This window comes from Panthera pardus, unplaced genomic scaffold, assembly GCF_024362965.1.
Source record: "Panthera pardus isolate Hobbes unplaced genomic scaffold, ASM2436296v1 HiC_scaffold_8, whole genome shotgun sequence".
NCBI lineage: Eukaryota > Metazoa > Chordata > Mammalia > Carnivora > Felidae > Panthera > Panthera pardus.
In genome coordinates, this window is record NW_026527013.1 from 148,317,634 (window position 1) to 148,330,816 (window position 13,183).

General features: G+C 40.1%; 1 protein-coding gene across 1 annotated transcript in view; it reads left to right on the plus strand.

Annotated features, from left to right (window-relative positions):
* Positions 1–2,691: 2,691 nt before the first annotated feature.
* EXOC4 (exocyst complex component 4) overlaps positions 2,692–13,183 on the plus strand; it is a 753,548-nt gene continuing 743,056 nt past the window's right edge. The window contains exon 1 of the mRNA XM_019452780.2: positions 2,692–2,815. Within this exon, the coding sequence (XP_019308325.1) occupies positions 2,730–2,815 (86 nt within the window). The 5' untranslated portion in view covers positions 2,692–2,729. The remainder of the gene's footprint in view (positions 2,816–13,183) is intronic.

Genomic DNA, 13,183 nt, shown 5'->3' on the forward strand with positions numbered 1-13,183 from the left:
TCCAGTTTTCCCAGCATTATTTTTGAAGAGACTTTTCTTTTTTCATCAAATAACATTGGCACCCTTGTAGAAAATCAATTGATCATAGATATACGGATTCATTTCTGGACTCTTCATAAAATTCCAGTTATCTATATGTCTATCTTTATCCAAATGCCACACTTTTGAATACCTATAGCTTGTTAGCAACTTTTGAAATCAGGAAGTCTCAGTTCTCCAAATTTGTTATTAAAAAAACTTTTTTTTACATTTGTTTAATTTTGAGAGCTAGAGTGCGAGCTGGAAAGAGGCAGAGAGAGAGAGAGAGAGAGAGAGAGAGAGAAAGAGAGAGAGAGGAAGACACAGAATCCAAAGAGGACTCCAGGTTCTGAGCTGTCAGCACAGAGCCTGACGTGGGGCTCGAACCCGCAGACTGTGAGATCATGACCAGAGCTGAAGCTGGACACTCAACTGACTGAGCCACCCAGGCGCCCCCAAAATTTGTTATTGTTAAAGATTGCTTTGGCCATTTGGGGCTCCTTGCAATTCTGTATGAATTTTAGGATCAGTGTTTCCAGTTTGGCAAAAAAGGCCATTGGAATTTTCATAATTGCATTGAGTTTGTAGATAGCTTTAGGGAATATTGGCATCTTACCTGTATTTTGTTTTAATTAATGGACACAGGATGTCTTTCCATTATTTGATTCTTCTTTAATTTACTTCAGCAATATTTTGTAGCTTTCAGTGTAGAAGTCTTTCACTTCCTTGGTTAAATTCATTTTTAAGTATTTTATTCTTTTCAGTGCTGTTACTGGAATTGTTTTGGCAATTTTCTTTTGGATTGTTCATTGCTAGTGTATAAAAACACTGCTGATTTGTCTTAATATTGCATCCTGCAACCTTGCTGAAGTAATTTACTAGGTCTAATCATTTTTTTAAAAAAATTCTTTAGGATTTCCATGTGTAAAATCATAGTATCTGCAAATAGAGATAGTTTCACTTCTTCCTTTCCAATTTTATTCTTTTTCTTGCCTAATTGCTCTGGCTAGGATTTCCAGTATTTTGCTGAATAGAAGTGGCAAAAGTGGGCATCCTGGTCTTGTGCTTGATCACAGCTGGAAAGCTTTCAGTTTTTCACCATTGCGTATGATGTTAGCTGTGTTTTTTAAATAAATAGCCTTTATCATGCTGAAGAAGTTCCCTTCTATTTCTGGTTTGCTGCGTGTTTCATTGTGAAAAGGGTGTTGGATTTTGTCAAAAGCTTTTTCTGCAGCAACTGGGATGATCATGGTTTTCTTCTGGCCTGCATTCTTGGCCAGTAGGGTCAATTACTTTTCTCTATGTATATAAGTTACCTAAGTTTGTAGCCTGCTTTTTGTACTCATACCATGAAAATCTCATTTTCATTAAAAACCATTAAAATTATGATTTCCTGAGGCCATATATATATATTTCCCCCGAGGTTGCACGTTATATCCTCATATGGATGTTCTACAACTTACTTAGTACTTCTATATCGTTTCAGTAAAAATAGTTGATGTGTTCTGCTCTACAACTCCAGAACCTCTGAATTTGCTTTCTTTTCAGTTCTGAAGTTCTTTAAATCTTTACTGCTCCTAAGCAGATCACCTCCTTCCCTCCTGCTTCATGTTTATTTTTCTTCTTGTTCCTTGATTTATACTTCTCATACATATGCTAATCTTTGTTTTTTGCTTATTTCATCTGCTGAATTGATGACTAAGCCAGTAGAGTCAAATGCAAGAAATATAACAACCAGGGCACCTGGGTGGCTCAGTTTGTTGAGCATTGGATTTCGGCTCAGGTCATGATCTCAGGGTTCCTGAGTTCAAGCCCTGTATCAGCTCACTGTTATCCGCCTGTCAGTACAGACCTGGCTTCAGATCCTCTGTCCCCTTCTCCCAGCTTGTGCTCTCCCCGCAAATAAATAAATATATAAAAAAAGTATAAAAACTTACCGGCAAAAATAATAAAGTTCAAATGTACATTATTACTATCTATATTTTATTTAGCTTGGGAAGAAAAAATCTGCAATTTGGTCAGTTTTGTTTTTTGGTCTTTTTGTCAGTATCCAATTTGTGAGCTCTTGCAGCTATGTTTTTAAAGCATTATCTGCAAATACAGGGATGTTGGAAGATTATTGAACTCACATATAAAACGAATGTAGAAAATTTAGTTTTAGAGATAAAGCATTTATTCTCTACAGAAAAGCATCTCCGTGTCTTATTTTCGCACTTTATTTATTTTTTAAACCACTTGTGTTTAAATTAAAATTTTGCTCATAGACATCCCTTTCCACAACCCCGCCCCAGTAAAATACACGCCCCTACGTACACATTTTGGCATCGTTAGATACATTTGATTAAAAAGCTGATAAAATTCTAAAAACAAGGACACTGAAAAAAAAAAAAAAGAATCCCACCAGATCAGAACAGATACAAATCAGACAGTCCTTAGGAGACTTGACCAAGTTACCACTGGTTTAGTTTCCCTGTGTTCCCAGGAACCGCGGAAGAAAACTACAATTCCCAGAATGCTTAGAACGCGTGCGCGGCCTGGAAACTTGCTGGCTCAGTCCCGCCTCCTTATTCCAGTGATTGGACTGTCCCGTTGCGCGTCTCTGAACTTCTCTTTTTCCATTGGTGGACTCCCCAGCGAGGTCAATTACAGAGCCTACGTTCGTTTTGGCCCTTCTAGCCTGCCGGCTCTCCCCCTCCCCGCCCGGTACCAAGATGGCGGCAGAAGCAGCTGGTGGGAAATACAGAAGCACTGTCAGCAAAAGCAAAGACCCCTCGGGGCTGCTCATCTCTGTGATCAGGTGAGGGAGGCAGGAGGCAGGGTCAGGGGACACGGGGCAGCGGGCAGCGGCTCGACCTCCGCTTTGGAAGGGAGAAGGGTTAGGTGGGTTCCACCCTGCCGACCCCTCCCCTTTCCTCCTTGCCTCCCCCAACCCCTCCCAAGGACCCCCACAGTCCTCCCTTTTTCTCTGGGGTTGGGCTAGAGGGAGGAACCCCGCCTCGCTGTCTTTTCTTTAGGGCCAGAGCTTTCCATTAGGGTCCCCGGGCCCTAAAGGCACGCTGTTTGGGGGCTTGGTAGAGAAAGCCAGGTGTATTCATTTATTCATACAACGTTTATTTATGGATTGCCTTCAGCCGCGCTCACTAGGGAAGGCTTCTTGTTTCCTGGATTTCTGGGTGGAAGGCCCTGAAGTCCGGGGACTACTGTCACGAGTTGCAGATTGTGTTCTCACACTTCGGACACCTCCAACCACCTGTGAATGGCCACAGCTTCAAATACAAGAGCCTGTAATGAGCTGGTAGAAGGGCCGTGGGTTTGCAGGCACACATCCGTTTTCAATTTTTTTCTGCCTTCCTATCCCGGTCTAGTCCTTCAAAACAAAACCAAACAAATTTCGAGTTATCTGCCATTCTCCCAGAATATGTATGGTGGGAGTGGGATTGGTGGGGCTCCTGTTTTAAAAATGTGATCTAGATTAAGGATAGGGGAATCCTTTCAAACACCATTAAGCATGACACAGGGAGTGATTAAAACAACCTGAATAAAATGTATTTAACACGTTTTTACTTTGTTGACCTTTGAATTTAAACTCAGGTATTTTTCATAAAATGCCCCCCCCCCCCCACCCCTTCCCTCTCTCGTCTATCCCTCTACCTATGCTAAACTTTTGGTTGAGTTCTAGGAGGGCTCCTGGAATGTCCTGTTGATCTTTTTAAAACCCAGGCTCAGTAGTACCTGGTAGTTCCTAAGGGCTTGAAGGTATCCCTAGATTGAATTTTAAAACAGTCTCCCACTCATGGACTGATAAAGACCCTTCTCATGGGTGTTATTTTGGGGCCTCTAATTTCATATCATGGTATATTGAATCATTATTACTAAGTTTTTTGGTTGATTTTTTTCTTTTTAATTAAGATTTTTTAATTAAGATGATAATTCTCTGTGTGGAAATACTTAATAAACCTGGCAGGCCATACAAAGGGAATGCGGGTCTAGTGTGGACCCACATTCTTGCTGTGACAGTATAGATAGTGTAGATGTTTCATGATACTAAAACTCCGACTAGAGTGTTGGTAGTGGCCCATCTTAATCTCCTGTAGAATTATAATACATGAATTTATTTGGGTTCTTTTTTGAGCTTTTTTCTGCCTTGTAGTCAACATTCATTTAAACTGTGCATTTAATGCTAGTTTGTAGTATGATGCCTGGTCCTTAATACGTACTTAGTAAATATATAAATATATGTCAAACAAATGAGGGAATGCCCTGAGTTTTGCGAAGATGAATCAGACGTGACGTTATCCTGGAGAGTATAGCTCACTTGAGGGGTAAAATACGGAAGTAAAAACTATGACATAAGAGTGGGAGAGACAGAGACAGGTGAAATATGAGAATCCAAGAGGAGTGGTGAAGTAGAGTGTGGATTAGGGAAGGGAACAGCTGTATATAAATGTACCATTTCAACTGTGTACTTATGATTCTGTAGGCTTTACCACTTCTGCTGTGTATCAATTTTCTTAAATGCCAATTACATTCACTCTAAATGCCCTACATTTGAAAACATGAAAACCAAACTAAAGTTTATTTATTTTTTTTACTGATGCTGGTTCAGAAACACTGCCTTTGGTTGACTGTTCCTTTGCTCTTCAGGGGGACTTTGCCGCTGGATGGTGTGGAATATGATTTTGTGGTTGTTCGTCCATCTTTTCCACCCATCTATATTACCTTCACATTATCACCATGATTTAGGGCAATGCATTTTTTGTGCTGACTTCTGTTGTGTGTTAATATTTGTCATTTTTCTTCCTTATCCTTGACCACCTCCGACCACTTGAATAACCCTTTTCAAACATCTGTTGACTAGCATGGTATAACAGAGTGTCCAGACCTAGTATCCTGGGCAAGTTTTTTTTTTTAAATTTATTTTAGAGAGCATAAGCTGGGGGGAAGGGACGGAGGGAGGGAGGGCGGGGGGATCATCTTAGGCTCCACGCTCAGCATGGAGCCCAATACTGGGCTCAATCCCATGACCCTGGGATCATGGCCTGAGCCGAAATCAACAGTCGGACACTCACTGACTAGGCCATCCAGGTGCCCCTCTGGGCAAGTTTAGTAAGGATTCAAGCTCATGGTTACATAGGACCTTACTTATGACTGGATATTGTTGGTTCTGGAGTGTTAATGTTTGTATTTCAATATTTCTTTGAGTCATAGGAACATTGTGGGGTTGAAGCGAAAGTGTTGCTAGCTCTCCCTCCTTGTTGTTATGTCCCTGATGTGCTTTTGAACATAACACAGTGGTTTAAATTTCATAAAAACAGTGGCAGTTAATGAGAGGAGGATGGTAGTAACTTCGGTGTTTAGGTGGGGAGTAGCAGGGGAGAGTACTTCAGCAGAGAATAGAATGGGGAACGTTGTTGGTAAGACAGTAGATCTTAAAAGTTTTCATTACAAGAAATTATCACTGTGTGAGGTGGATGGATGTTAACTAAGCTTATTGTAATCATTTTGCAGTATACACAATATATTAAGCCATGTTGTACAGCTTAAAGGACCGCAGTGTAATATGTCAGTTACATCTTGCTAAAACAGGAAAAAATGGGAATGTATATTTCTTGTTAGTAAACTCTTTTCTCACTCTGAAGTTGCTGCTTTGTCTGTTCAGTTTGTATTCTTTGTGATACCCTTCTTGCAACATTGTATTCGTGATTAAAAAAATTTTTTTTAATGTTTATTTTTGAAGGACACAGAGAGAGAGGGAGCACGTGAGCGAGCATGAGCGACCCTGAGCGGGGGAGGGGCAGAGAAAGGGAGACAGAAGTTGAAGCAGGCTCCAGGCTCTGAGCTGTCAGCACAGAGCCCGATGTGGGGCTCGACCCCAGGAGCAGTGAAATCATGACCTGAGCTGAAGTTGGATGCTTGACGGACTGAGCCACCCGGGAGCCTCTGTCTTCATGATTCTTAATTTCTCATGTAAAACTTTTGAGGATTGCCTCCTCTTCTCCTTGACTGCTTTTCAGATTCTCTTTCAAATAAATACCAAAGCTTTCTTGAACCCATTTTAGGCTCATGTTTGTAAAGTCTCAGCATCCTTGAAGATCTATCTGATACGTGCCAGTTCTCTTTCATGTTCCCTTGGACCTATCATTTTATCACCAAAGAAATGATTTGTCAGTGATAGTCCTTTGAAAAATTTGATTAGTTGGGCTTTATTTCTCTTTATTTCTCTTTTTATGTCACTGAGCATTTTTTTTTTTTTTGAATAGTGAGTGTTAAAAATTCTCCATCAGTTCTTTTGTTCAGATGTGTAAAAAACAGTTATTTGTATTTCTTATTGGGCATTAGCATAACACATATATATTTAATGCTCTCTCTATGAGTTGGAACAGCATAAGGAAACTACAGGTGGGTAAGCGTTCGACCTAAAGATACAGTAGATATAGACACGGGGAATGGCCAGATCTCATCACTGTTTCCTGCTGTGGTGCCAACTAGTTAAATAACAACTATTTTGCTGGTGTGATTGACCACCACTTTAAAGCATTTGAAAAACAAAACAGCTTCAAGAAGTATAGTGTAGTTGTAATGAAAATGTTATGTTTGGTAGATGATTATTTAAGAACCTTGAGACTCGTAAAATGCAATTCTTAGCCTTTTAAAAAAAAGTACTGGGGAAAAAGATTCCAGGTCAATCAGAGGTTTCAAAGGGTGGGCTCCCGGGGTATTGCTGGGTCCTCAGGCTGGGAAGTGGGGCTTTGATGAGGAGACATACGGTGCTTGGGACTGAGTCTGTCGGAGGCCACTCCTCTAACTGCAGCTTTTGGCTTAAAGTCTTGCCGCTGGCCCTTTGAGATGGAACTAATTGGGTGGACAGAGTCATGATTACCCGCTGATGTAAATTTGGACAGTTTTACACGTGTGTGTGCACACACAGCATTTTCCTACTTTTTTATTGATTCCTACCCCCTAACCTCTTGTTTGGTGTGATGTCGAAACAGGCAGCCTTTCTAAATGAGAAGTAAGCAGAATGGCATTTTGGAGATGCTATTTTATTTTTGTGAGTTCTTGTCAGATTTTTAATTGGGAAATGTGTCTACCACTTACTGTTAGGTGATTTGCTTTCCAATTAAATGTTGACTCACTTCTCCTTGCAAGTTGGCCTTTAATAGACCATTTAATTGGGAAGCCAAACTTTGGCTGTGGCTTGAGGTGACCTTACCGGAACCTCAGAGCGGAGCTTTTGTAGACAGACTCTGGCTACAGATGTCAAGGAGGTTTGAAGGCAGTTGAAGGCCCACGGTGTCACCAACTTTCATGTCTTCACAGAAGTTGGGATTTCAAAAACTTGGGAAATCCTTTATTGTAGACACCTGTTAAATTCCCTTCCTCCTCAGAGAGTGTTTTCGGTCAGCCCCGGACGTAATTCAAAGCCCGCTTTGTTGAAGGGGCCCGGGCTCTGATCAGAGCTTTGAACAAACAGCTTTGAGGTCCATGGCACAGTCTGTGGCAGAAGGGAACGTGGTCACCGTGTTCGGAGCGGAGGCCTGGAAGTTGTGCTAGGCGGTTAGCGCTGTTTGCGGCGGCCCCTCCTCTCTTCATCTGAGCCAGGCTCATTGTGGTTTTTAGGGTTCCCCGCTCTCTCTGCATCCTGGGGCGTCTGGGCCCTAGCAATGTGGTGCCGTTTAAACATCACTGCTAGGCTCTCTCTCGAGTAAACACTTTTTTCTCCAAGTCCTGCCACGTCCGACAGCATATGTGGATATAAGAGGCAAAATAATCCCCCTCCCCCCCCCCCCCCCGGTTATTTTTTTCTGTGAAACATGAAGAATTAATATCTTGGGAACCCATGTCTTAGTTTCCAACCTCATGTGTCATTTTTTTTTTTTTTTAATTTTTTTTTTCAACGTTTTTTATTTATTTTTGGGACAGAGAGAGACAGAGCATGAACGGGGGAGGGGCAGAGAGAGAGGGAGACACAGAATCGGAAGCAGGCTCCAGGCTCCGAGCCATCAGCCCAGAGCCTGACGCGGGGCTCGAACTCACAGACTGTGAGATCGTGACCTGAGCCGAAGTCGGACGCTTAACCGACTGAGCCACCCAGGCGCCACTCATGTGTCATTTTTAACACGGGGATTTCCTGAAGGCCTTGAGGCAGAGAGGGTATGTAATGTTGGGTGCTGGGTCAGGTTTTTTCCAAGCCACTACTTAGAGTAGATGGGTGCGGTCAGTTTTTGGTGGGAGTTGAGGTGTAGTTAGTAGAGCGAGGGAGAGGGAGAGAGAGAGAGGAGAGGGAGAGGGAGAGCGAGATCTGGTGAGAAACTTGATTGTAATGTTTGCCAGATAGCAACCGGGATAGGATGTTAGTTTTCTGTCAGAAATCTCCTTCCCAGTTTGGTGTGAAGGTAACCAAAAAACCTTCTGTAGCTGAATTAAGATGGCAATTATTGATAATTTGGGAGTCAGCCAAAAAAGCTAGATTTCAGTACATGTACTCTTACGTGTACATATGAAATATATCTAAGCAGACGTAAAACAAAATATTTATTAGGTTAAGGACAGAAAGTTTATAAACGAGCAAATTGAAAAGCCTATGATCACTTTGTCTAGATAACCCCTTTTGCCATTAACAAATTACATGATTTTCTGAAATCACAGGTATAATTTTCAAAATTCAGTTACGTATTTAGAAAATGCAAATATTTCAAGAGGAACAAAATAAAAACCAAAGACTTTTCTCCCTGTTCATCTCTTCCCTGAAATATCTCTGTTAAGTGTCGTTTGGTTCTTTGAGGAAAATAGAAACTGTATTTAAGTATGTGTGAATGTATGATCTTTAAACAAGAATGTATATTCTTTAATATTTTTTCTTTTTTTTAATGTTTATTTATTTTGAGAGAGAGCGAGCGAGTGAGCACGAGTGGGGGAGGGGCAGAGAGAAGGGGAGAGAGAGGATTCTAAGGAGGCATCGAGACCGCGTAGAGCCCGATGCAAGGCTTGATCTCATGAACCCTGAGATCATGACCTGAGCCGAAACCACGAGTTGGATGCTTACCCGACTGAGCCACCCAGTCGCCCCATTTTTTAATATTTAGTATCTTAATATATAATATTATTTATGAAATTATATGCACTTAAAGAATATTCATGAAAATTATGTATTATATATTCTTTAAACAGTTGGGGTCATACTATGTACATTTTTGAACCTCTGTTCGTTGGCTTATTTTTCTCTATTTTGGAGATCTCTTCTAGCAGCACGTATTGATATATTCAATCTTTTCAGTGGCGATGTCGCGTTCTGTCATATGGCACCCCATAATCTATTTAATTGGTGGTCTCTTTCCCACCCCTTTTGTAACACTTAAGTTTTTTTTTTTTTCCCCTTTTCGTCTTCTGTTAAAAATGCATTGCAGTGAGCATTCACGTACCTCTGAGAGCCATATCCATGGTGTAAAATCATGGCAGTAGCAGAGGAATTGCTACATCTGAGTATATGCACATTTTGTATTTTGACAGAGTCAAAATGTCCTCTGGGAAGATGGTAATTTACACCCCCACAAGTGGTGTGGTAGTGTACCTGTTTTCCCTGGCCCTGGCCAGGAACTGGATGTTTTTGATGACTGTCTTTCTTTATTAACTCTGTTATGAGTAAGAGAGTAGTATTTGTCTCACTGTCACATAGTTGCATGTTGTAGTTGGATGCATGTGGGTATACGTGTTTTGCAAATATTTTTTCCCGATCTTGTGTTGTCATTCTCTTGACATAGTCTTTCCCAGAGCAGAAGTTTGTAATTTTCACGAAGTCCAGCTCATCAGTGATTTCTGTCGTGGGTCATGTCTTTGGTGTTGTATCTAAAAAGTCTGTGCCGGGTTGCCTGGATGGCTCACTTGGTTACGCGTTTGACTTGGCTTCAGCTCAGGTCATGATCTCACGGTTTGTGAGATCGAGCCCGGCTTTGGGCTTCGTGTTGACACTGTGGAGCCTGTTTGGGATTCTCTCTCTCCCTCTCTTTGCCTCTTCCCTGTGTGCATGTACATGGGCTCTCTCAAAAAAACTATAAGAAGTCTATGCCATACCCCAAATGGTCTAAATTTTCTCCAATATTAACTTCTAGGGGCTTTATATTTTGTCTTATATTTGGGACTGTTATCTGGTATGAGTTAAGTTTTGTGAAGGCTATAAAATCTGTGTCTAGATCTTTTTTTTTTTTTTTTTGGACGTGGATGTCCAGCACCATTTGTTGGAAAGATGATCTTTTTTCTCCATTGTTGGACACATGTGGGATCGTGAACAACATTCCATGCCTTTTGTTCTCTTCTTGTGCACACTTGTCATTGTAGCTTTCCTCATTTTCCTTTATAAAAATTGCATCACAAAAGGTGGTAAAAAAAAAAAAAGTCATAAAAAAATCCAACAATCTTCTTCCCAAATAATACCTATTTTCTTTTTAAGGTTTGTGTGTGGATTCTGTTTAGGTACATACAGAGATTTAATACTTGTAATTATAACAAACTTAATTTTTTTTAGCATAACAAAATTTTTTTGTATTGCTGTGTAGTCCTTGTAATTATACATTAAAATTTTTTTTAAATGTCTATTTATTTTTGAAAGAGACAGAGTGTGAGCAGAGACAGAGAGAGAGGGAGACAGAATCTGAAGCAGGCTCCAGGCTCTGAGCTGTCAGCTCAGAGCCCCACGCAGGGCTCAAACCCACGAACAGCAAGATCATGACCTGAACCGAAGTGGGATGCTCAACCGACTGAGCCACCCAAGCACCCCTGTAATTATACATTTTTCTAAGTGGGGAAATCAAAAAATATGGAAAATTACAGAGAAGAAAAATATAAACTCATTCTCTTTACCCAGAATTAAAAATTAAGAAATTTGCTTCCAGTGTTTAAAAATTGTTATGAAAATAATACACATTCATATAAAGAGTTCAAACACTGGAAATGCAGCAAGATGGAAGATGAAAATTATTCCAAACTTTATCTTTTGTAAATTACTAACCATCATTGATATTAGCTGCACCTAATTGTAGACATTTCTCTGTCTCTGTGTGGGTACGAAATGGGTGTATAGATAGAAATAATTTTTTAAATAGATATAGGATCTTTATATGCTGACTTGTATGCTCACTTTATTTGTCTCACTTTTTGAGGTATATATACATGTAGTAAAGTGTATACATATTAAGTATATGTCTTGCTGAATTTTAACTTGTGTAACCACTACCCACATCAAGATAGAGGTGAACATTTCCAGCATCCCTGTCCATTTCTTTCCAGTTCATATTTTGTGTGAGAGTATCCTGTTATTCCAGCACCATTTGTTAAAAAGATTATGCTTTCTTCACTGAATTTCTTTTGCACCTCTGTCAAAAATCATTTGACCAGTGCGGGTCTCTTTCTTGATTATCTAGTCTGTTCCATTCATCTGTTTATCTTGATAACATTATTACACAGCAGCCACACAGTCTTTTTTTTTTTTTTTTTTTTTTTTTTGAGAGAGTGCGAGCAGTGGAGAGGGGCAGAGAGAGAGAGAGAGAGAGAGAGAGAGAGATTGAGATTGAGAATCTTAAGCAGGCTTCATATTCAGTGCAGAGCCTGACACGGGGTTTGATCCCATGAACTCTGGGAATATGACCTGAGCTAAAATCGAGAGTTAGCTGGTCAACAAACTGAGTCACCGAGGTGTCCCTACAAAGTCTTGATGGTTGCTTTTATAAGTCTTGTAGACAGTATATGTTCTCCAACTGTATTGTACTTCTTAAAAATTTTTGTCACTATTCTAGGTCCATTTCTGTATCAATTTTATTTTTTATTTTTTTCCATATTAATCTTCGAATTAGCTAGTCAATTTCTACCATAAAACATGCTGGGATTTTGGCTGGGATTGCATTGAATGTACAGATTAATATGGGAGAATTGACAGCTGTGAGTTGTGTTATCCCTGAACAGGTATATCTCTTTATTTAATTAATTTCAGCAGCTTTTAAATGGATTTCAGCGTGTAAGTGTTACACGTATTGTTAGTCAGATTTATCTTAAAGGCCACTTCAGTGTTTTCACACCCAGTCTTTTTTTCTTGTTTTTGTTTTGTTTTTTTTTTTTTTTAGTATCGTTTCCATTATTGTGTCTTGAGGTTCATCTTTTCTACAGTTTCCAATCTGTTGTTAATCCTATGTGATGTAATTTCTATTAGATTGTAGTTAGGGGCTCTAAAAGTTTGATTTGGGTTTTTTAAGAAAAAAAATCATTAATAGCTTTCCTTACATGTTCAGTCTTTCCTATAGTTTCTTGAACTATGGAAACAGGTATAATGGTTTTAATGCTCTTCTTTACTAATTTTGTCATCTGTGTCATTTTTGGGTTAGTTTCAGTTGATTATCTGTTCTCCCCCCCGTTTGACATTCTTCTATACCTTTTGGATACTATATACTGTGATTTTTACCTTTTTGGGTACTGGTGGTGGATGTCTTTGTTTTCCTGTAAATATTCCTGAGTTTTGTTCTGGGATGTGGTTAGGTTGCTTGGAAACGGTGGCCCTTTCAGGTCTTATTTTAAGTTTTGCTCATTGGGAGCAGAGCAGCATTTGGTTTAGTGTCAATTTTGTCTCACTTCTGTTGCAAAATCCTTTTGAATACTCCACCCAGTACTCTGTGAATCATGAGATTTTTCACTCTGGCTGTGTGTGATTTCAGATACTGTGTCCACTAATCCTTACTGGTGGTTCTATTCCTGGCCTTGGGTTATTTCCTTTCATGCATGTGCTGATGATGGTCAGCGGAAGCTTTAAGGGAGCCCTTCTCCAGATCTCCAGAGTGCCCTGTGCAGTTCTCTTTCCTCTGTCACCAGCCCTGCAAACTCTTAACTGCCTTCATGTTTAAGGTTTCAAAATTGGGTTTTTTTGGTTGTTGTTGTTACTTTCAGATGCTAGGGTAAATTTAGTTCCTGTCATTTCATCCCGGCCAGAAGTGGAAGTCCATCAGGGCTTACTATTTTGAAAAATATCTCTAAAGTTTGATTTTTCATTGGTCCGATTTCATCAGCTGCATATGCCCAGAGAGGAAGAATAAGGTAATCAGATGTGCTGTCTGAAGGTATGGCAGGAGAGTGAGGTAGGTATCTCAGCCCTGATGGCCTGATTTTTGCAGTATTTTGCAGAGTG